Consider the following 25,001-nt stretch of genomic DNA (forward strand, 5'->3'; position numbering starts at 1 on the left):
TTCACATTGTTTGAACATTTATTGCAATTCAGTGTCAAAAAATGTTTTACAAAAATACATTACTGTCTGCACAGAACAGCTGTAAAAATCAGGGCTGAACATGCAAGGGAAGAGGAAAAAGTGTGCAAATTTATAAGGATTTTAACCACACAGTAATATTAAACAGAAGTCGTATTATACAAGGGATGCCTTTCACTTCATATCATCTCTACTTACAACTGTAAAGAAAAACAAAATAGAACACACTCTCTTCCATATACAAGTATTTATAGTTACTGCAGATAGTTCCTAAAGATGAGCATATTTGCCATGTCAAATTAAAATGCTCCCTTGGTAGCAGACCTGTTCGTGCTCCGCACCGCTCGTAATAGCTAAGGAAATGCAAGGTCTGCCCTCGGTTGCCCTCCCAGGGGGAGGAAAGGCAATGCTTGGCCACCGGAGGGGGAATCTCTCTGGTGTTCACGATATTAATACAGCAGCCTACCTATGGCAAAGACAAGATTTACCCTCCCTAGGGCCAAATCCTGCAAGGCCTATTTGCTGCCACTGAAATCACTGGAGGCAGATGGGGGATAGAAATCAGGCACTGGAAAAGCAGCTCATGCCCCAGCAGCCACACGCTGCCAGCTACACGGACACCTGGTTGCATCTTCGGGGCCTTTAATGAGCATCATGACAAGCAATGAGCTGCAAACAGCAGCACGGGCAGAACATCGTTGTCCCCAACCTTGTAACTGGCAGTCTTCATCAACCCGAGCAGCCATCAGCTCCGCTGGGTCCCTGCTTCTGCTAACAGGCCAGCTAGGAAGAGTGGCATTTTAATTTAAAGCTAGTTCTTTTTTTTTGGCAAGGTGCTGATCTGTGGGGAAGCTGTGCAATAGGTTTCTGAGAACAACCCCAGAACATGGTTCGCTGCACTGAACAGCGCCTAAGCATGAAACAGCACGTCTGATCGACTAGCTACGTAACAGAACCTGAAATGTTCCTGTTCTAAATCAAATTTCAGCTACTAAAGGCCAAGGAGCTTTCCGGGCAGGAAAAGCTGGTGTAGTACCTGTGTGTGTTCTAGGAGGAGAGAGCTTTGCGAGAGCAATCAAAGTCAAACAAACGGGAACACAGACAGCTCAAAACCTGGGGGGCAGAGAAAAATGATAGAAAAGATACTCTCATATACAGAAAGTGGCAGGGTGCAATTAAATGCTTACATAAAAAGCGATGTCTTCAGAGCAATAGAAGTTCTTCTAATCACTTCACAAAACAAAAGGACCTAGAAGCTTTCGCAACTCATAAAAGAAACCCAAACGATGTAAGAGGAGGTGCACACATTTTAGGATCAAACTTCACCATACCGTAGTTAATATAAATGGCTTAAGGTATGTACAGCTGAAACGGTGCCTCTTGAGGTGGCTGTCACATGAAAGCGAATTCCAAACACCTGCCTCTTATAGAAAGCTGGAACAGAAAGATCTCTCCCTTTCTGAGCCTCCTCCCCTGCATGGATCTGTTTTTCCTCTCCGCGGTGCCATGCTCCATACCACTGCACTGCTTAAAAACCTCTGAAGATAAAGACATTTCTTTGCATACACTGGCAGCAGAAAAAAAAAGAGGAAAAACCTCCTTTAGTATACGAACCGATGCATTTTTAATGGGAACGCAGCCACCAACTTGAGGATGAGATGCTGTTTGAAAAGAACACTCGATTTCCAAAATACAAACAGTAAAAGCCTGTTTTCCATTCACAGTAGGCTTTGCCAGAGTTGTCCTAAAATCAAGGTCCTTTTTTGTGAGAGAGCAGCCTTACACCATCCTGTCTGGGGTCCCAAGCTATCCTGGCTGGTTTCGCTCCTCTGCCACCCAAAGCCAAGCAGATGCATTTGCACTGCTAAATCCCAATCATTTTGTTTTCAAGTGGTTAGGCCGAGGTATTTGGATGCAACAGCATTTTGTTTTAAATGCAGAAAACAGAACTGAATCTCACACAATACCTCCCTGTACCAGCCACTTGAGGAACAATGAGCATCCCAAAGAAATCAGGGTCTGCTTTGACAGCTGCTGGAGCTGTAAGATGGTGACGGAGGCAGTAACTGACTGAGGCCTATTCTGCTTTTTGTTCAGCTGGTTTTGTTCTCCAGCACAGTGGTTGCTTGGATTTCTGCTACTTGGGACACCAACAGCAACATCCCAGGGCTCGGGACGAGCAACACACAAGTGCCTGGATTAGCAGATTGATCTTCAGCAATCTGACCCTTTAAGATCTACCCAGTGCTACAAGAACACTAATTGAAATTAACTTTTGCAGATAGGAGCCTCAGTTGTATGCAAGTACAGCATCACCTGTGCTCTCTGGGCAGGGCACATGGCATAAACTCTGCTCAAAAGAAGTGAAGGGCTCACAGAGGCAGCGCTGAGAGCTGAGGGGTTCCTAGACCACAGCTAAATTCTGGGGTTTTGTCTTGTCGTGCAGACTGGATTTAAAGCCAAGCTTGAAATTCACCCAGAGCAACAACCTCATTGTTGGGGTAAGTGTCATCTGGCAAGCACGGCCTCAGCCTACACGGAAACCCCCAGCAGCTCAGGCCACCTCCATCACAAGAGGTTGACTCGCTGCAGAGGGCAGGGGCAGAAGGACCACAAACCAAACCACTCCTGCGTCAGAGCTGGAAGCAGGAGATGGTGATGGTGAAGGTCACGCGAGTCCTCTCACTACTATAAAAATTAACAAGTCTCCCAAGACAGTGGCAATACTTCATGCACTTGCAGGTTCCTGTCCTTAGCATCCTCTTTCGACGAGGCGGATTTCAGCCTCATCTACCCGCTGACATCGGTGCGGGAATGAAAACAAAAACCAGCCTCCCTTACTCATGAGCATCCCCCCAAAACAAGCACAAGATGATTTTCCCAAGGTATCAGCTTTTAAATCACTTTCAGTTGACATGAGCATAATCAACAGGCTTATTTTTACCAGCAAACTGACGGAGAGAGCATCAACACCAAAACAGAATTCCCTATCCCAGGTTTTCTCCTCATCTCTGGATATCGCCAAGCTCTTGGCCATGGCTAAGGGCTGTGCTGGCTCACAGAGCTCTCTAAAAAAGCAAAAACTCGGGTTTGCTGTGGGAAGGCAGGAGAACAGCAGTTCTTGTCAGCTTTTTCCTGCCTTTCCCCTTCCCAGTCTTCTTCCCCTCTTCCCTACTGCTCCATCTAGAGGCAGCTTTTTTCCCCTTTTTGAGTTTCTCCCAGGGTATGCAAAGTGATTTAGTTTGCAAAAACGCAAATACTGTCCATTTTTTAAAATACAAACAGCCGCAGAAAAGTGTTGAAAGTCAGTTATAAAAACGTTAAAAAAAAAGGAACAGAATATTTAACAATATTAACTCAAGTAGTTCTTCCTGAATTGTCCTGAGTACTCCTCTTCCTCTATTCTCTGTACATGGTCAGACACAACCCCCTAATTTTTACCCTCCTGAGGTATCCTGCTTCTGTGGCGCACAACAGAGAAAGTGCTATACAGGAAATCTACAGGCAAATGGCAAAAACCTTCCAACGCAGGTTTTCAAATGGTTATATGTGAGCTGGAATCTTCTAGTTCTGCCATGGTGCACGTAAGGTTACACTTGAAAAGATTGTGAGCCAAATCACGGCCACAACGATGTCAGGAGTTTGGCCACTTGCTCCATAGGACTGGAAACTCTGCTCTAGGCTCGTCCTAAAAGATCCCATAAAGAAGGCCAGCACTGGAAGCAGAAGGGACTAGACTGGGTCTTTGTTTCCTTGGCACACAGATAACGTAAGAGGTTGAGTGCCACATTGGAAATCCCTCACTTTCCGCAGCCTCGAGTGCTGTTTTTAGCAAAATGCTGGCCACTTTCTTTATGGTCTCTCACCACCCTAAACCCCGCTAGGCTGAGATTAAGCAGAATGCTGCCAGTCTTTCGAGGAATTAAAACCGCATCACTTCACTGGACTCAACAGCCCAAATCTCCCCACGAATTACCAGCTCCAAGATGATTTAATTCACTTGACAGCAGTGGGAATACAGAGCGGTGTGTGGATGTTGGAAAACCAGGAAGACACGGGCTTGAACCAGAGTCTAACCTCACTTGGGAATTCATCCAGTGCAATTAACCTAGCGGAGCTGATATGAATTTATGTTGCAAGATTAAACCCAGTCCTTTGTTTCCCTATAATAGAACTTCCTCCCTTTTAGATAATCTTCACCCTCATGACTTCTCTTCCCTTTTACTTAAGTCTTTCATAAAACCAACAAATTAAAAGAGGATGGAGTAAAGTCTTAGGTATTTATACAGTGCCTATCATCTAGGCATTCAAGCACTGAGTAGAGCAAGAAAACTAATGTAAAGAGGTAAGCATTAATGCAAGAAAAGATGCTTACTATCACAAACGTTTCCCTTTAAATCATTGTACAAAATACAAAAGTTCACATTGTACACTGGATTTTTGTTTGAAAGGTACTCAATCTGTTAGAGGTAGAAAGTGGTATGGTGCGATTCTTTTGTAAGTAGGCTAGAGTTCCACGCTAAGTATTTCAGAATGTCTCCTTTTTAAAAACAGAAGTATTATTAAACTTGTCACAGGGATATTTTTCATAAATACTTTTAAAAACATCATATTTATAAATATGTATGCTAAATAAAACCAGATGGAGAAACAGTTCAACAGTCCTAGCCTCATATTGCTTTCTCTCAATTATTAGAAACAAACCAGAAAAGTTCTCAAATGGTTGCGGGGCAAATTCATTTTTAACTTCTAAAAACGAAAATGAAGGTTTTGCCCTGTATCTTGTACTCTGATCATAAAAAAGGGACTCTGTACAACATGCTGCATTTATACACCAGTCCTATGGAATTCTGTATTCCTTAACTGCTGCACGTCAGCGAGCAATTTCACCTTTCATCTCCGAAATCCTCTTGTTCCTTGACTCAGGAGCTTCACACAACCATGAATATTTACACTATTTACAAACGGAGTGTCCAAGCTCAGTGGCATAAAGTGTCCTGTAAGAATCGCGTGAGCTGCGGTGAGCCAAGTTCAGAACCTGAACAAGTTGATAAAGTCTTGCGGGGAAAGAGAGGTGGAGCACGTCTCCGGGTTGTTGGCTGTGCAAGGGTGATCGGTACCCTGGGAAAGGAGAAAACAACTCCATTTAGAGAGACTGCAGAAAGGGTGCCAGGGCACCTAAGTGCCAACTGAGTGCTGCCACTCCGCCAGACATCCTGCTTGCAAACAGAGCGGAGCCCAAAATATTCCCACTCTCGCCAAAGCAGACAGCTCAGAACTGGGCTTCATATTTTAGGGGTTACTGTGAAGTCTGGGGAAATGAAACCAGAAAAACTCCAATTCACTCTTTCATCCTATTCTCTGAGGCACCACAGGGCAGAGGCTGCCATCAGCTACAGAAGCTTAAATCTAGAGGTGTGCTGTGGATAGCAACACAGAGGCCAGCAGAATCGTGTTGTGGGCTGTTTTACAGCCATCAGCTCTTATTCTAGCTAATCCCACTGCCAAGACCTTCACCTCCACATGATGGGTGGCAGGGGCTGCTGGCAGTGCTAATGCAATTTGCTGCGAGCAGCCTGACAGTATGCCCATCTCACTCCCTTCTGGCTTTGACAGCAATAACTTGTTCAATGCAGTCAAAATGGGAATCCCTGAAGCATAATGAAAGGGTCTTAAGAGTTGAGGGAGGATTGGGATGTAGGAAAACACCCAATCATGCAAGGCAAAGGAACTGCAGCTTCTTTAGGGTGCTGCAATCAGAGGAAGCCCTGGGTACCCAACCAATTTTGCCCCCCCATCACCTCCTACCTTCCAGGAGAGGATGTGGCAGTGCCTGCACAGCTGCAGCGTGTCACCGTACTGCTCCTTCCGTGGGTAACACCTTATAAGCTTGAAGTACATCTTTTTCCAATCCAGCTGTCCCTTGTCAGATAAGATTAGCCGTTTACGAATCTGAAAGAAATAATATGATGGTAACTGCACTAGGACAAAAAAAAAATCATGGTTTGTTCTTTCCACCCATCTTGTTCTCTCCCTTGCTTTAAGTTTAAGTTAAGCACCATCCCTGCCCATCACGTAACAGTTTCTGCATAACACCAGGAAAATTCCTGCTTTGAATGCTCAGCTCTAACAGGCCTCCTGATAGCAACAGCCTCACCTGATACCATTAGCAGAGTCCAGCCTCATTTCACGATGACTACTGTATGAAAGCCTGCAACTCCGGGAGCTATTTCATACTACATTAGCCACTGTTTCAGGCTGGCAGGGAAGTGGAACTGCATTTAACAGTTTCTAAAGTTCAGGTCAGTTCTTTGTCACATTAGCTTGTGAGACCTTCATCTTTCCTTTTGGGTTCATTAGCTGCAGAAATTGGATTTGAATGTACTCTTTAACAGAAATGACTTCCCCAGAGTCACTTCCAAAGTCAGATCCAGAGCGAGCAAACAAAGCAAGTCAGCAGGGGAATCTGGCACATGTTTCCTGAAGTGCAGAGATCTGATACAGACACCCCACACAAACATCATCCATAAACAGAGAGGTGTTTGTTTCTTTCCATTTGTTTTTAATTTTAGAAGACCCTAGGCGATTACCAGCCTGCAAAAGGCCAAGGATCTTTACACAGGTACAACTTGGGTAGCAGCAGGGCTGCTTTCCACATACTGTCCTGTCACTCACGAAACAGCTCAGAGGGGATTTCTCGCTCTAAAGGGCAGGAGAGTACAACACATTGCTCACAAACCACATCCACAGAGATTCTCCACGAGGGTGTCAGTCCTTAGGACACTGCAGTTAAGGCTGGAGCTCGGCCGCACGTTTTCCCTGCACACGTGGGGCGAGCAACCATGACTTGCAGTTGTTACCACCTGGATTAGGGCTGCAGAAGTTCACCCTGTGACTAATTCCTGAGACTCCTATTTCAGGAATCATTGCTGGGGCATGCAGAAGCCTCCTCATAAATCATCTTTACAGCCATTCTCATACCAGCCGGCGTTATCAGCTTGCAGCACAGCCCACAGATCCAGAAGACAGTCAACTAAGAGTGTCCTACCCATACAGATTCACTCGCTAACAGGTTACAACAGGCAACTGATAGCGATTTGCACCTCTCCTCGTACCTGTCTGTCTGTGAAGTGGTACTGGCAGAGCTTCTTCCACAGCAGCCGGTCTTCACTGAGCACTTGCAGGTCGGGAGCCACTTGACCGAGGCTAACCAGGTCTCTCCCATCGCTCAGCCGCTGCATGATGTTTAATTGTAAACAGAGTGGCAGGTCTGTCAAAGTGGTTCCTTTAAAGGCAGGCTGGGGAAAAAAAAAGAAAAAAAAAAAAGCAAAATTGAGCTGGGAGGAAGCTGGAAAACCGGTACTTCTAACTTGCAGGTGAGTTACTGCTTTTTAAATATTGCATTTCACACTCAAAATAAGCAGTAGTTCCTTCTTCTGAACAAAGAGACATTTGACCTTCCTCCACAAAAAAAGAATTTGAGGTATCTTCAATGTTGTTTCAGCTCAGATCATCACAAGATCTCACTGCAACCACAGTGGTGGCTGATGAACCAGGATTTTCCCTGCAGGGATTCCCGAGGCAGTGCTGGCAGGGCTACCCCTTCCTCCGAACGCTTGAAGAACCTGCCCCTTTCCCACCAGCCGCAGCTTCGCAGGCTGTTCAGCCACATCAAAGCACGCTCTGCAGAGCCAAAGCCACCTCCGCTCCCGTTCACCTTTGCCTGGTCTATAGAGGATTATTTTATGAGTCTGCACAGCTCCAGGACAAACCAACTGCAATGGATTCGCAGATCCTGCACCTGGGGGCGATCCAAAGCATCAGCAAGGACTGCAACCTGGGCTCGAGCTGCTCCCAAATCAGCCCCAGCCTTATTAAGGCAAACGGCAGCTTTGCGGAATGGGCCCCAAGGAAGAAACAATGTCCAACAGATGTGCCAAGTTGATCGTTTACCCTGCACAGGGATGCTGCTATTTTTAAGCTGCAGAGTCACATCGCCCGCCTGGCAATTGGCAGGGCTGTTAACCGTTTCAAACGAGAAGCACGTGGGCCAGCAGCAGCAGGGGAACGCCGCGTGAGGCTGCTTTCAATCATACGGCCCCATCTCCAGCCATGTGAAACCGCAGGGGCACGAGGAGAACAACTGCACACAAACAGCTCCCACCTTCCCCAGGGACCAGCCTGTGCTGCTGGTGGTCCACGCAGCCTGGCTGGTACCTGCAAGAACCCCTCAGCTGAAGCCAGGCATCATTTTTGGATGGCTCCAAAGCAAGGCTGAGGTCTGCTTCAACCTCTCCAGAAGAGTTGAACCATCTCGGCCACCTCCAGAGGATATTTGTGCCAACACCAACCTCCAACAATTGTTCCCCTGTTCCCGTTTCGTGCTGAGGGTTAAGCTGCGAGCACGCTGCCTGGCTACAACGCAGATGTTTGCTTGGTGCAATCCACTCGTGTACTTGGAAATGGAAGAGGAGGCAGAGAGCAGCACTCCATCAATTCCTGAAGCCCATGAGTTGTGTCCCCGCCTGCCAGTGCAAGCTGAGGTCGCTTTTAGGGGCAGGAGGAGCGCACCGCAGCCTTGGATCCCCTCCCGGTGATCTCCCCACCACGCTGGCTTTTGCCCTCTCCTGCAGACAGCCCACACAAGCTCCACCAGGGCAGAGCAGGCAGGACTGTGCTCAGAGGCTCTTGGTTCAGCAAGGGGGGGGGAAAAAAAGGCAAAATCAAGCAAGCACACGCTAATGTCTTATTTCTGAGGAAGCCAGTGTGACTAAAACAACTCCATACAGGTTTTCTGAGTCAGAGCCAAGGACTTATCTGCTACTTCTTTTCCCTCAGTGCTCCTTTCCAGGACTTTTCAAACATTACTTTCTTTGGAGAAAGAACACAGATTAGATCAGAGCAGATCATTATGTTGTCACTTTCTGGACAGTTGTTTTTGTGCCTTTTTTTAATGCAACTCTAGCACATACTCAGTGTTTTGCAATTTTTCTTTTAAAAACGGTCTGTCTTGGCTGTTGTGAAGCTTTTTACCCCCTCCAGAAATACCAGAAGCGCTCAGCGCTGTAAGCATCTGGCTGCACAGAACTGGGCTTGTTCTGCCTTCCTCTCACCTCAGGTTTTGTTCTAGTTTGACCTGAAGCCACCTTCAGAGGTGTGAATTTTTTTTTTTGCAAGCTCTCCATGTACTTTTATTATATTTTAGAGAAGTGACTACAAACCTACGCTAAATGTGCATAAAAGGCAGTTCCCTTCACAAGCACATTTTGATGTGATTTTATCTGGGCAGGCAGAGCTTTGAAAAGCTTATGGGAGTTTTTGTAGTCGATAAAGATGAGGGGAACAAACCCATACTGTAGTACTGAGTTGAGCAGGAGGTCCTAACCTGCAGGGTAGCGGGGAAACAGATGCCCCAGCAGAGCTGATCCCAGCAGTGCCCAGGCACTGAGCAGCTCCCCAGAGCTGGGCACATCCCACAGCAGGGCAGAGACCACCACCACCACCTAAGGGAATGTGGATTTTGCAGTTCTTCAAACTCCCTGGGACTTCCCAGAGTTTATCTTCTCCCAAATCCTTCTGCCTGTATTGCTCTTTACAACCAAAGGATTGTTTCTTGATGTTCCCAGCAAACACAGTCCTGAAGAACAATGAAAGCAGGACCTCTCTGGTTGACCCACCAAGGAAAAAGGCGCTTTTAAAATCCCCTCTGGCCATGCTTTGGTATGGCCACATGGGAATTTCACAGCTCAGCTCACTGTAGAAGACTCTTACAACAGACACATTGACAGGGGGGTCAGCAAGCAGGAAGGCTTTAACATCTCTGGGGTGCGAGCACCCACTCAAAGTGAAGTGGAGCAAGTTCACATTCAATTCACATGCAAAGCCAGGTTAGGAATTTATCAACTCCTCGTCTCTCCCTGCTCCACAGATGCTGCTGGAGGACCAGATGTTGTGAAAGCAGGACTTGTCTGGCTGGAACAGCCAGCTCCAGACTACTGGAAGAATCACTGATGTTTTCAGCCAGGAAGCATGAAGTTATGCAGCTATTTGGAAATTTGCATTTAATTTACAGATTAAACAAATCTAAAAACCTCAACTATCTGATAAACAAAGTTTTGAGGGCAATTTCTCAGATTTCGAAAAATTGAGTTGACTTTTCATACCGAGGCCTCATCTCTAAAGACTCTCAGGAGGAGGAGATGCTTCCTGCCCAGCTCTGTTCACACAGAGCCTCAAGACCAGAAAGGAGTCACGCCACCAGTAACGGTGAACATGATCCCACACTGTGTGCACTGAACCGGCTGGGGACATGTAATGGCTCCTAGTGCTTTATTTTGAATTAAGGGACTGAAGTGATTCAAGGAATGCAGCCAGTTATTTTGGCAACTTCAGGTCCTTCTGCAGCACTCTGCCTGCATCGGGAGTACAGTGAGATAGAGTCACCCAGATGAAAGCTGCTACATGAGAAGGTTTCATGAAGGAGCCACATTATTTTTAGCCTTTGGGATTCGTGCTTACCCTGGTGATCTGAATGTTGTTCAGTTGCTGTTGCCAGTGGAGAATCGTCTCCATCCTGTGCACCCACATGTTGATGTTTCCAACCAGGACAGACTTGCCGACCCGTTGAACCAAAGTGCAGAGGGATGTGTAGAGGGTCTGCAGCAATTCCCGTATTAGCCTGATGTTCTGCTGGTCTTCAAGGACTTTGGGGGGAACAGGAAAGGTTAAAAATGGAAGCTGCCCAAATCCTTTTCTGAATCTACATGATTCTCAGGGAAAAGTTACCTGCTGTAATCTCACAGGCCAAGAGAGCCAGCCTGTGCTTTTCTTTTGACAGAAAAGCACTTAAACATGAGCCAAGCACAGCAGGTTAGAGAGCAGATGGAGATCTTCCCAGGATAAGCAGATGAGGTACCCATCCTTTCTAGAGCGCTTCCCATTTCCATCGCTGGGAAACCAGCCAGCTTTCCCCTCTGTTACACGTGAGGGGTTGTGTGTGTGCCTCTCCCCCACCACCCCAGCTGATAATGCTCAGCATCTCCAGCCTCATCATGCGTGTACACCCCAACAGGGTGCTCTCCATTCCCAGGCTTCAGTCAGAGCTGAAGCACCAGGAAGGGGAACAGCACCTCTCAGCTGCAATCCAGCCCCACCAGGAGCCCGGGGAGGTGAAGACAGCCCTCCAGTTTTACTTTTCCCTGGAGGAGAGGGAACACTTGATATTGCAAACTGGAGACAGAGCAGCAGAGGCTGCCAGTGTGTCAGGCAGGGGGGAAGGAGCCTCTTCTGCAGTCAGAAATAGGATTCAGAAGGATGCAGAAGGAGTGGTAGCGAGGGAAGTAGGAGAAGGAGGAACTGCCTCCCAGATACCTACCAAAATACAGAGATTTCCTCCCACTCTCCCCACTCTACATAGTCCTTCCCTGACAAAAAGGAAAGTGGAACTGAGCGACAGAAATAAACAGGGGTGGCCCCTCTTCACCCATCTTACACGGGGTATCCCTCAGGATGCCGCTCATGCTGAGCACACCGCATTAATTCCAACTCCTCCTCCCCCACAGCGTTTCCATTTCTTACCTTTCTGCACCACTTTCTCCAAGATGTTCATGTAGTTTTTCTGGGCAATGCCACTCAGTGACGTCAGCTGAGACTTCGCTATCAGCTCCAGCAGCTGTGGATAAAAATAGAAGTGGCAAGCCTTAGAGAGCAGAGATACCTTTCTAATCTTAACTCCCGTCACATGACACAGCAAAACAGTCCGGGCACTTGTTTGCTGCATGAAAATAAAAGGTAGATGGAGCGACAGCAAACTAATGCACGGGGGGGAAAAAAAAAAAAAAAAGCAGAGGAGAAATAATTAAATCCACACAGAAAGGGGTGGGGAAAAAAAAAGCCTTCTAATGATACTGGGGAGAAAAATTTGGTTTCATGGCTCAGAGATGCAGGGAAACCACAGAGCAGCGCTCAGGCTGACAGCATCTATTCACCCCGAGGAACAATGAACGGAGACGTCACCGTCCCTCGCTGGGGCATAAACAAGCAGTGTCATGAGGGAACACAAGCGAGCGCTGGTTTGGATGGGGATGTTATTGATGGGGCAGTAATGAGAATCAGACCCTGCAATTTACGTCAAACGCCTTGGTTGCATGGGCTTTGTCAGAGCGCTGTCACCACGATGGAAAGGTTAAGGGCTGTATTAAAACCAAATAATTCCCCCCCCAGCTCTAACAACCCCCCTAATCCCTCAACATTTCTCCCCTCCGTGCAGTTCCTGCAGCTGTAACAGTCCCAAGCCATCCACCTTTCCCTGTTTGTCCTGTTTACTCCCCGTCGAACCAGGGAAATCTCACTTTTACTTTCGATTGCCATTTGCTTCCTGTCCCCGACTGCCTGACCGACTGCTGGATTTGGGCTGCAGTTGCTGAAGGAAGCGTTTCCCCTGGGACAGATGCCCTCTCCTCCCCGGGCTCTCTGCTGGTGCAAGAAGAGTCGTGGAAGTTTCCTACGGGTCATGTTCTGCAGAACATGTGGCTTGTGATCTTCCAAGCCTTCCTCCCTTCCCCCAGCATTATATAAATACAGGCTGTCCACATGTCGTTCCATTTGTTTTGGATGTACATAGCCTTCTGTTTTAATTTAGAAGGGAAAGGAAAAACCTTTTATGCCACAAATCAATCAACACGTTACCACATGACTAGCTTATTAATCCTTTATCGTCTGGAGCTACGCTATCCCATGGCTGGCACCACAGGGAGTACAGAGAAGGTGCAACTACTTGTGTCAAGTAACTAAGATGTTTTTTGATAAGACTCGATAAGTCGTGAGCTGAACTGTTCGCCCCGTTTTAAGAATGACAGGAATGCATCCATAAAGTTACCGGCAGCCTGCCATGAAGCAGAGAGCTCGGGGAGAGAAATTAGTGCAGTCGTTTGCCCATTCTGCTCGTCTCAGGCATGTGACTGCCAGTTAGCAGCACTGAGGTCGCTGAGAGTGAAGTTGCCTTCTTCAGTTTAATTTCCAGGCCAACACCATCAGACGGCACTGAGTTTACATTCTATGAATATCTTACACCTCGCGTGACTGAAAAAGTGAGGAAAAAGCATTGCACCAACTTCTGTGAAAGGCAGGCTGCCTGTTTTCTTGCCTCATTTTGTAGAAACAAGATACAGGACAGCTGGATAGTGTTTGGTGCACAGAGCAAGATGGCCCACTGATGCCTCTCAGCAAAACAAAGACCCCAGGTACTCTTAAAAACAAGGCAGTCTGCAGGGTGCTTGGGAAGTCTTAAATCTTTTCCTAATTTCTGAAGATGCTGGAGGAAGTAGAAGAAACAGCATCCCAAAGTAACCTGCGATACTCTGCTTACATTAACCTATTTAGCCTCCAGACCTTTGATTATAATGACCAACTTGCCAGACTCCATCTGTACATTAGGCACACATGCACGCAGATCAGCTCTTGTGCACAAACAACTGCTGCCTCCAGATTGCACCGCTCAGGAGCTGGCACAGGGACAACTTCCTCCAGGCTGGGTGTTAGCGATGTTGTGCCCATGGCTGAAAACACTGAAATATGCCCAGTGATAAGTATCACGTAATGCAGCACTGTAAGAGCTGGAAAAGCCAGAGCCATTCTTCATGAGGACTGAAGATAAAAATCTCAGTTCCTTGAAGAACACTAAATTGGTACAAAATTCAAACTAGACAAACAGACTCAGATTTGCCTTGCCTGTGTTTATCAAGGTTCAATTTATGTGCAGTGAACCAGCTCTGATGTCACGTGTCACCTCCCTTCCCCTGCAGCAATAAACACAGGATGAAATTCCATATGAAAACTATGTTGTGAGTACTTCTAGGACTACTCCACTCCCCAGCAACCCAAAGGCATTTTTATTCCTCTGTCCTCATATAATGCATGCAAAACATGTAAGGGATATGGTTCAGCCAGGCTCTGACCCATCCATACCCCACACACCGCAGTGAATTGAGGGTCTTTTAACACTGGCACGGCCCCGGAGTACAGCCTCATTTAATGGACTGCCAAATTTGGGTCTACGGTGTGATACAAATCAATGTTGTCACTTGCATAATACAGACTAAAAGCAGACTGATGGGTTCAGATTAATGCTGAGTAGGGTAAAAAAACAGCAGAGAGCTGCAAGCATGTTATGATGCTGTTGCATTAAGTCCAGCCCACGCTCAGCTGAGAGGGACAGATGGTGGGGAGAGCACAAAGGGAAAGGTTAAGAGCAATTTTAAAAGGCCTGCTTTTCAGAAACACTAAGTAATTGCATTCCAGCTGATTTTAATTGGAGCTGGGAGTCTGTAACCCCTCCTGGAAAGAGGGCATTAGATCCCAATTCCTTCTTTCAGATCCTCAGAAGTTGAAAAAAGTGACCTGGTAGCTACCCCCAGAAAACCCATCCCATCACCTTGCTGTTATTTGGTTTGCTCTCAGGGGTCTGCAACAGCCAAGAAGGAAAGGCAAGAGATGCAGTAGGTTATTCCAGAGCATCTGCAGAGCTGGCAGGAGACAGCAGCTTCCACAGCAGGGCGAGATCCTGCTCACCTCCCCACACCAAAGGGATGGGGCTCCTGCTCAAACCCCACTAGCTCGGGGAGCACAACAGGCCTTCCTCCCCACATGGAGAGAAAAAAAGGAAACAAGTGACACACAGCAGGGAAAAAGGGCCCCGAAATTGTGTTGTTCTGTACTCATTGTTGTGCACATCACTTGCAGGCACCCCACAGCCAGCTGGTAACTTCTGCCATACTCCTGTGTAGGCAATTCAGCCCCATATGGCCATCAGGCCCTAAATGGCTTACAGCGCCCAGAGACCGAAAGGCCTCTGCAGGCCTGCACTGCACTGAGGAGGGCATAACTTGGCCTCAAACCCAGCAGTGGTTAAAAATCACAAGCCTCAAGCTGAGGGAGTGTAAAACCCCACTAGAATACCCCCAAACACCTGCCATAGGTAAGGAGGACTGGATCCTGTGGGATCCCCCAGCTCCTCAGGGCTGGGGCTCCTCACACCTGAGCTGCTCGGAGAAGCTTACTGCAATGAAAGTTTCCTCCTGTCACCCCCCGTTCTCACAGCCCTTCACTTTTTGTGGCTGAAAATGTCACATTGGCTGTAAGCTGGGAGGTAGAACAACAGCAGGGCAAGTTATGATGATTTACAGTGCAGGTGCTGACAGATCTCCATGAGGCAGCATTGAGCTGATATTCTTTCAGCACAGCATAAATCCAGGACTCCTGGAGCTAAGGGCTATAAAAACTTAAGAAGAAACAAATTTAAGAGACTACTTTAGCAGGCTGCATGCTGTCTAGATCATGTTATTCCAAGAGCTGTGCCCATGCAGCTTAACCTGACCTAAGCTTTTATGATCAGAAACAGCACCTTCCCTTGAGACATTACTACACAACCATCATATGACAAATCTTTCTGAAGGAAACAGCCTGCAAAACCTCACTGTCATCTGAACAGAGTGTTCCCAGAGGAGAACCAACAACTTCTGGGCTGCAGGCACTCGTCTCTGCTTATATTGTGTACGCTCACAGGAACACTTCCAGTCTGTTAATTCTGCAAGAGCAGAGAAATCAGGGCTGCTTCAATATGAAAAAGTTTGGATCTTCTGGATCAATCAAGCACCTTCCTTATGAGCTCTAAAAGAGGAATATTTTCTTGTAATGTGTATGTAGATGCTATAGTTCAAACAGTCAAGCAAGGACCAGGTCACAGCACTAATACCTGTGCTTGCACTTCCAGCACTGTATCAGCACTGTTGAGACAAGATTGATTTTGGAAGATTTCTCCTCCTTCAGTTACATGAGCTCACCAGCTGCAGTTGATGGTACCTGATCATGAAAAAAAGTCTGACAAGCTTTCCAGCACTCACAAATCTACCTCACCTGGAAGAACCTGTAACAGATCAGTGCACTGTTAGGAGCTAAGAACTTAATCTGGGAATACCTTAGACTTCTGTAAAACAAAATCAGTACTGAAAACACTACAGCACTGATGTTCAGAGACATTCATAAGGGAATGCTTTGAGAAAGGCCAGAGGAAGCTGATGGTCAGCCTGAAAGCCTGTGTTAACAGCAGTGATGTTATCTTTTTTCTCTACTGATAAAGTTTGGGTATAGCCAGCAGAGTTCCAGGTCTGTAGCCGTTTCTCTCCCTTCTTTCCCTGTGGGCATCCTCATCCTCATTCCAACTCAGCTTACCTCCTTGGAAAGCATTTGCTTGATGAAGTAAATACTATGACATTAATCAGATCCTCTGGGCAACGGGTGGAACCAGAGAGAACAAGGAGAGGGAGGGAAGGGAAAAAAAATCTGCCTGCCAATATTCAAGGCATTTTCCATGTGACAGATTGCTCATCTGCGTGCTCTAGGAGGCCTGCAGTTTGCAAAGACCCATAAACAAGATCCACATCTAGGCAGAGCTTTTCATGAGTGAATCTGGCACATCAGGCATTTTTTGAGCTACTATTCACCAGAGACTTGGCCGATACAACCCCTTCATTTAAGTAGTCAGTTTTATATTTGATCCATGGTACCAGGTTTAATATCTTTTTTTTTTTCTCTAAATCCACCAAACCACATGTCAGCCTCAATTAGAAAGCTTCATACTTCTCTGTAATGCTGTATCCTTAGAACTACTTAGCCTTAAAAGCTCAATTTGTAGAAACAAGGATAAATATTGACTTCCATACAGAATACTATTGGGACACATGGCAGGTTGGGTATGCTTTTATGAAGTCCTCATAGGAAAAATGAAGAAAGAAGTCAGCCTGAGCATCCCACCAGGCCACAGCAACTACACTGAAATCTGAGTTTGCTCTTTAAGAAATTTCATGGGCCTCCTGCCCAGTCACTGCAGCCCTGTGAGATAACTGTCACATTGTGAGAGCAGCAGGAGCCCATCACATGGCAGAGCCTGACCTAAGGCTGGACTTAGCACAAGTCTCCAGAGTTTTTCATGGTCATAAGGTAAAAAAAAAAATCCACCAAGGTAATCCTTGGAGCACCAAATACATGTTTTATTTTTTCTTCTTTATCTTTAAAGGGTTATTGCCTTGGCACAAACTAACTGCCCTAAGGATGACGTAGTGGTGTAGACATCCACTATCAGAAAACAGTATCTGTCCTGGCAACCACCTTCTCTGTGCGAGCAGGAAAACAAGCTGTCCCAGGACTCACAGAGCTGGGGAAGCCTGAATTTCAATGGACCTGTATCCTGCTTTTCCTCTGGCATCATCCCCACTCCTCACCACCACTGTGGCACTTCACCCAAGCAATTACCATTTTCCTTCCTGCACTGTGGGTGGGTAATCACCCCCGCAGTGTCTGTGCCCTTCCCAGGGTGACAGGGTTTTCACAGGCTCCTGGTCACCTAACCAACAGGTGAACTGAAGTGAACTTGCTCAGATCATTTCTTCCTGACTTCCCAGGACACTTGACTCAAAGGGAAAGCAACACCACTGCTGCTTGCTTCAGAACCTAAAACCTAAACAGCTGGTGCCTCACCAGTGATTAACAGCTGACAAAATGTGAAAAGGAGCTGTTTATAAACAGCCCCAAGCTAATAACAGGGTTTTTTTAAGCTTATTAAATTCCAAGACTTGATAAGCATTCTGAAATGTGAGATCAATTTGCAGATCACATGTACATAAACACACAACCACCTGCAGCCCTTAGGATAGGGGATACCCCAGAACACCACCATTTCTTGGTAATCCAAAGGGAAATGAGAAGCCCTGATCTGTTATGATAAGTCAGATTATGAGGAACCTCAGCAGAAACCTGGGGCTGACAAGTCCCACTGACTGAAAGCATCAGGGCTAACAGAATGCCTCACCCACTGAAACTGCTGCTGCTAAAGATTAAGAACCACCACGATCCTCAAGTCCTTCATTCCAACTTCTATGAGGTTCAGCCCGTTTTCTCATTCCCAAAACATGAGGTCTCTCCTTTATCACTTCACAGGACACCACCCCCCTCAGCACTCATGCTGACAGGTATCTCAGCCTCCTGTGCAAAAAGAGGTCCCCACAGCTCCGTGGCCTCTGCAGAGCCCATGCTCCTCCTGGGACTACAGGAACTGCATTTGGAAGCAGGACTTAAGATACAGTAATTAGAAAAAACAGCTTGTTTTTCTTCTCCAACATGAATTTTATGCATAACTGAAATTATGTATTACCTGAAACTATCAGCTGTTCACTATAACTTACTTAAAAAATATTAGGATTGCTGGAATAAGGACAGCCTACCCATCTTTCACATCACTACCGCATCCCTCTCTCCCCATCTCAGCAGATCTGAGCATTGGCTTTGGGGTCTATCCACACACTTTCCATCAAGAACTTGGCATAGCAAGGCCCAACATCCCCATGTGCACCTCTTCTTTGCTGGTGCTTCCCATTACCCGACGGATACTCAGTTCAGAACCCTCCCCACCACCACAGTGAGATAAGCCCGGGCCTTTCACTCACCCTCACGACATAGTTGAATCTCCTGGAGTCCAGGATAGCACTGGAGAAGTCAAGCCTGTTGAAGGCTTCTCCCAAGGTGCAGTAACCATGGCGCTAAGGGAAAAAAAACAGTCTGGGTCATGTTTTGGCAGACAAGAATCCAGACAGCATCAGGAAGACATGACCCAGGGGAACTCAATTTAGCAAGCTCATGGGTACAAAGCATGGGACTCGCTCACAGCCCGAGGAGGCAGTCCCATCTCCCATGGAGCTGCGCTCACTGACGTCAAGAGTGGGCACGGTTCAATGTGGGTTATGGTATTTTCCCAAAAGTGACACGAGCTCTATTCATGACCCTTAGATAGCTCGGATCCATCCCTCCAGAATTTACGAGGGAGAAGGAGCCTGACATTCCTGGGGCTCAACATACAGCCCAAGTTCACAGAGGGTGGTTTCATGCAGCCGCTTCCCTCCACGAGCCCAAGCGAGCCGTTGTGATGAATTCCAATGATTTTCCATGTTAGGACTGTGCTGGGTGAAGGCCAAGAACAGTATTATGGCTTGGTCCGCAAATGGCTTTTTTTTTTTTTTTTAAACCGAGGGAAGCAAACAAGTCATACTTTAAACACATGTATAGAGCCTTGCGCAGCAAGCCCTGGCTCCCTGATTAGGGCTTAAAATCATTACTGCAATTCCAACCACAAGCCAGATCTTCCACTTATCTCTTAAGAGCTTCTGCTGATTTATATCAGCTTGCTATCTTCCACCGGGTGGAAAAACAGTACAAAAGGGAACAGACAACCTACTCACCTCTTTTGTGCTCCCCTTATGAACATAGATCCACTTCTCTTGGTGGAAATCTGTTTAAAAAACACATTTTGCTCAGTTAATTTTACTCTGCAGAGGGCCGGATCTCTGTTCTGCTCACTATGCTCGCTGCCCTTTTATCACAAAGGGAGTTTTTTTTTATTGTTTACACTGCTGAACTTGAAACCAAAACTAGCAACTTGCTGAGCTGCTTTGTTTCCATACTCCTTCATTTGAGACGACAGCCCTGAGCCTTAAAAAGGGTTTATGTTTCAGCGACAGAGCTCAAGACTGTAAATGTTTAATCTGCCAGCTACAGATATACCATAGCACCTCCTCTTCTTTGGTACCAAACAGAAAGCGTGGCTGACAGCCAGGTTCTGTTGTTATTGATTTTATTAACTATTCATTACCTTGGATACAGGCTTGGGATTGAATGTCAAAATTGAAGTTGAGCAAAAATGTCATGAGACATCAGGCATGTGGGAGAGAGCTTTTAGCAGTGAGGTCAGGCTCCGAGGAGCATGCTTATGCTTGCAGCTAACTTGCTAAAAAAGAAAAACCTATTTGGGACCCAAATTTTCCTATTTCTAATTGCCCCTCCCTTCCCTCAGAAATAGGAGTTGTCCCATCTGTCCCCCAAAATAGCCTCCCTGTACCCACCACATGCTGCTCACTCAGTTTGCAGCAGTAACAGCAGTTGCACGGCTCAGCCCTTTTCCCTCCCCACTTTCACATGGGCTCTTGACCCTGCTTTCACCACACACTGGCAATTCAACGGGTAATATGAATAAGAGAACCCCATCCTACAAGACTCCTGACTGTGAAGGACACTCTGTGCTCCTGGAACCCTTTTCCACCTAAGGACACAGTGATGTATGTCTGCCTGGTACTGAGAGCCCAAGGACAAACCCAGCCTCAGCTGCAGGCATGCAGATCCTGCATCAAGCCCTTTCAAACAAGGAGGTCAGAGCAAAATCCAGCCAAAAACTGTCATGGTAACATTTGTTTGTTCACACAGAGAGCCGAATGCACAGAGGGGCCAGCTTTTGGCATCTGCTTCCAAAATCCTGGGGGATCCACAGTGAGCTAATACTAGTGTGGGAACGGTAACTCATTTCCTCTGTGCATGTTTACATTTGGAGCCTTCACCAGCTCCAGTACCTATCTCGCAATCGGACCAGGACTCGCAGTCCCCGCAGGATCCCCACGTTATCCCCCAGGGTGCCATCTGAGACCCTGGCCGCTCGCTGTGCACAGAAAGATCTCAAAGCTCCCATTGTTTTGAGCAAGCTGAAGAAGTCTCTGTTCATTTTTCACGCGCTCTGCGCGCAGAGATACAATCAAAGCTCACGTTCAGGCTTGTAGCCTCCAGTAACGTCGATTAGTGCTCCGCATGCATATGGAAGGGAAAATAAATTTAGCCTGTTGTGCACGAGGAAGTCTACAGGGGGAAAAAAAAACTGGAACTGGTTCATTTGAATGTACCATAGGAAAAAATTACCCTCCTCCTGACAAATACAAATGACAAAAAAGTTGAACACAACAAGTACAACTCCTCAGAGCAGGGATTACTAACAGGGGCATAAATCTTCACATTAAGCTGTATCCAAGTTCCCTACTTAAGTCAAACATGGGCGCAAAGCCCTTTGAGATAGTTTGGAAGACTTCTCAAGCACCATCCAAAAAACCCATAGATCTGAAGCATTTTCCATTCTCCCCCTGCAACAACTTAGTTGAAAAAAAAAAAAAAAATGCCCAAGCAGACATCTTACACTGAATCTTGGCTTTGTTATTCAGCAGGTCCTTTTTCCTCTTCTTGGCAGCAACATCATAGTTGAGGCTGTTGAAGAGATTCTCCTTGTTGTGATCTTCCTTTTTACAAAAGCTGTGAATGATACAAAGCAAGGATTCTAGTTATTTCTAGAGTCTGCTGAATATATCTCCTATATCTCCTGCAAGGAGAGAAAATACACAGATTTTCATCACAAATCCTGAAGCTACCTCGCTGCAGACCATTCTAGAGGCTGCACGCAGGTTTTGCATCCAATAATGTTATTTTTCAATGAGCCTCCAGTGCCCCATCTCTGTGCTGGAGAAAAAAAAACACATAACAGACAGGAGCAGGCAGAGCATTTTTTTTTCCTCCCTTTAACTCCCTGTTTCTGTGCTTAAGTAACACCACTTCCTCCTACTGTAGGTGGTAGATCCCTGAGACAGATTTCTATGCCAGGACATATTTAGGCATCTGACGACACAGATGCACACAAAGTATTAACAGAGTCCCTCCAAAACATTCTGCTTTCAAGCAGACAGGAAAAGCTCAGCTGAGGTTCAGTGGTTTTCCGAGCCCCACAGAGCAGTGACTGTACAAATTAACAGCTAGGATCTCTCATCTAAGGCTTCATCTTCTGTATTTGCTGGAGCTTTGCTTTATCATTAGCGGGGGGAGCTGTAACCACTCATTTTCTTGGAGGGCAATGAAAGGCTAAACGAGTGCCTCGAGATCGCCGCGTTCTGCGGGCCTGCAGATCAGCAGGATGCGAGCAGCAACGTGAAACTGAGAAGTCCTTGGGCAGCTGCAGTGCAGAGCCCGGGGTGGGCAGGGGAAGGCAGCACTGCCCTGGAGCTCTTGGCTCCAGCTCTGATCCCCCACCAGAGCCCCCACACGCTGGGTGAGCAGGGATGCCCCACAGGTGCTGCAAAAGGCAAGCGATGCATCTGGGAGATGAAAAAGAGCTCTAGCACCTCGCTAAGGATGGGAGACAGCTGCCTACAGACCCAAACCCTAAAAAAGAAGGGTCTCAGGCACCTCACCCATGGCAGCACTAACCCAGGACACCCCTGGAGCTCTGGCTGCTGCTGCACCCCGCTGCTGCTCACGGCGCTGAGCTTCCTGTGCTGCAGCCACAAGGACCCCACGCAGCCAGGCTGCTTCCTCCGCAGCCCTCTTGTTTCTTTTGAGGCTAAAGAGCATAAAAACGAGCACCCCACAGCCGTGCTCACACCTGACAGCTGATCAGCACACAAAACCTGCAGGAGAAGGCTCCTCACTTCTCCCTGCTGCTCAAGCGGATCGCCAGCCCAAGCCTGCAGCCAGGGGAGGGAGGTTGGTGGCTGTCAGCAGGGTCACAGCACCGCTACGGGCAGGGAAACAAATGCAGGTGGACAACGCTCACAGCACGGGGAACTGGACACTTCCACCAGCTCAGCTGGGCAGTCCCCAGGGTCAGAAGCTAAATCTGAGAGCAAAACATCTCGGCTGCTCGCTTCCCCTGCCTGCGCTGCTTCATGCTGGGGGACCAAAACCAAACAGCACACGGCAGTCAAAACCATTTGTGAGCAGTCCAAGCTCCTGCTTTATCAAAGCCGCACAAAAATCGGGAGTGGGCCAGGCGAACGTGCCCAGAATCCAAGCTCAAGAGCACGAGAGATCTGCTTTAAATCTGACATGTCAGCAGCACACCCCGGGCTGTTGACTTCCTACTGAATGACTCCGTAACCCGAAGCCTTCATAACAGCAGCGGTGGACGGATTCCAGCATGGGAGGCAGATTATTCCCCTGTGTATTGACAGATCTCCGTATTGCTCTCCAAGGAGCCTGGACAGGTTGAAGGGTCAGGCACCGGGACCTCACACCGCACGGACCTCGGTCCAGGACTCTCCTCACTTTTGACCGAGGAAGATGCCTAAACCCAGGCCAAACCTCAGTGTTCCCAACGCGCTGACTCCTGCCAGCCAGACATTTTTCTACCTATTTACAAAATAGCTGTTTCGCATTCTGAGCTTGATTTAGAGCTTGCACAAAGGAGGGGAAGATAAAGAGCCACTGCGTAAGCCTCCTTGCACAACAGGATCTCACCCATGGCTCACAGCAAATCCCCCGTTTGCTCCGAGCTGCTGTCACGTACATTCCTGTCCCCTCGCAGCCAGACCTCGCTGGGCAGAGCTGAAAACAAGGCGCAGCTCTGCAGGAAAAGGGTGGTTTTGACAGGGGCCATCTGGCCAGGACCCATCGCACCCGTACCGCTGCTTCCTGCCCTCAACCACGCAGTTTCACAGCGCTTAGACCATCCCGGGGGTTTAGTCCCTCTGCAGTCAGATTAATCAAGCCGCACATAAGGCGAGCTTCCCATAATCTGGGGGGAAGATTTATGGCTTCAGACACATGATACTTCTCCAGCTTGGGAAGCCTAAGGAAGGGTTTGCTGCTGGAGAAGGAGGGAGGGAGGGCAGGTTACCTCCAGAGCTCCCCTGTGAAGGTAGTACGTAACAAGGAGATTTTCAGTGGCACTCCTTACAGGCAAAATCCCACAACCAAGGGGACAGCAAACGTGACAGTTCCTACAAGGAGGCTGAGGAATAAAAGGCTGCCGTTGCCCAGCCTATTTCCAAATTACAGCACGCCCCTGAGTGGGGTTACAGGGGGCTCTGCAGCTCTATTTCTGCAGGAGGCAAGCCTCAGGTGGCAGCACAGCCCCTGCCCCAGCCCAGCAGGTACAGCCCCAAGGGACCCGGGGCTGCTTTGCCCCCCTGTCCCCAGCAGCAGGGGAGCCGGGCTGTGGTTTGGGGCTGTGTTTATTCCCCGTGCTGCAGAACGCTGCCTGGTGACTCAGGGCTGACTCCCAGCATGTGACGAAGCCGGGAGCCTGCGCGGCTCCGGTGGGGCTTTAGGAGAAGGGGAAGCGCTGAGAACCCCAAACAGGGCTCAGCACCTCCCTGAGCGGCTCCAGGATAAAACCCAGCCCCAAACACCCCAAAAATCAACATCCCTTAAGTCTGCAGTGCCCTATCCAAGCCCCTCAGACAACCGAGGGGGGCTTTTCCCCGAAGGGCGACGGGTCCACCCCATGGCTCCCCACCCCATACCCATCCCCTATAACCCCCCAGACCCTGGTGACCCCCAAACCAGCGCCCCCATCCATTTTGGGGCGTCCCCCCGGGGACCATAACTGCGGCTCCCCGCACCCAGCGCCCTCTGGCGGTAGCTGAGACCGGGACCGGGACCCAAAAAGGGACCGGGACCCAAAACGGGGCCACCACCGGGGCCGGGGCCGGTACCTGCTGATGTCGCCGACGAAGCCGCCGCTCTTCTCGTCGAGGAAGCGCGTCCAGCCGTCGGCCGTCTTCACCCAGCTCTGCCCGGGGGAACGCCAGTCCTGCCCCAGGAACGGCATGGCGGCTGGGACCGGGATTGGGACCGGGATCGGGATCGGGGCTGGGATCGGGAGCGGTGCCGCGGGGTCTCGGTGCCGCCGGGTGCCGGCTGCGGGCGCGGCGTCGCCGGGCGCTGCTTTATGGGCGGCGCGCGCCCGTGTTGCCGGAAGCGCGGCGCTGGCCCGGCCCCGCCGCCGCCGCACGTGGCCGTGTTTATGGGCAACGCCCCTCCCGGGGGGCGGGGCCGGAGCCCGGCAGGGACACGCCCACTGGAGCCAGCGGGACACGCCCACTCGGCTCACAGCCACGCCCCCTTCGTGCCGTGTGCAGTGATAGGGCTGTGGGGGAGCTCACCTGCTCCAACCATCCCCTGCCACCAATGTCACCACCGAGCCGTGTCCCCAAGCACCACGTCCAACCTCTCCCTGAACACCCCCAGGGACGGGGACTCCACCACCTCCCTGGGCAACCCGTCCCAGTGCCTGACTGCTCTTCCTGAGCAGAAATGTCTCCTCATTTCCAGCCTGAACCTCCCCTGGCACA

The 25,001-nt window shown here is 48.4% G+C and overlaps 1 protein-coding gene across 1 annotated transcript; it reads right to left on the bottom strand.

Annotated features, from left to right (window-relative positions):
* Positions 1 to 24,589, bottom strand: FBXO32 (F-box protein 32). The gene is made up of 9 exons (XM_032181549.1): positions 24,363 to 24,589; positions 21,077 to 21,189; positions 19,305 to 19,354; positions 18,516 to 18,608; positions 11,596 to 11,689; positions 10,537 to 10,721; positions 7,134 to 7,316; positions 5,827 to 5,970; positions 1 to 5,139 (listed from the first exon to the last, which is right to left on the bottom strand). The coding sequence occupies exons 1-9, from the start codon at positions 24,476 to 24,478 to the stop codon at positions 5,050 to 5,052; spliced, it is 1,068 nt and encodes a 355-aa protein (XP_032037440.1). The 5' UTR covers positions 24,479 to 24,589; the 3' UTR covers positions 1 to 5,049.
* Positions 24,590 to 25,001: the final 412 nt, after the last annotated feature.

The sequence above is a fragment of the Aythya fuligula genome, chromosome 2, assembly GCF_009819795.1.
Source record: "Aythya fuligula isolate bAytFul2 chromosome 2, bAytFul2.pri, whole genome shotgun sequence".
Classification (NCBI taxonomy): domain Eukaryota; kingdom Metazoa; phylum Chordata; class Aves; order Anseriformes; family Anatidae; genus Aythya; species Aythya fuligula.

Excerpts from the sequence above, each read along its gene's own strand:
- FBXO32 (XM_032181549.1), bottom strand. The coding sequence starts at position 24,478 with ATGCCGTTCCTGGGGCAGGACTGGCGTTCCCCCGGGCAGAGCTGGGTG. Across the intron at positions 7,317-10,536 it reads ACAACATTCAGATCACCAGG|CCTGCCTTTAAAGGAACCAC; the intron begins GTAAGCACGAAT and ends TTTTTTCCCCAG. Across the intron at positions 5,971-7,133 it reads ACCACTTCACAGACAGACAG|ATTCGTAAACGGCTAATCTT; the intron begins GTACGAGGAGAG and ends TATTTCTTTCAG.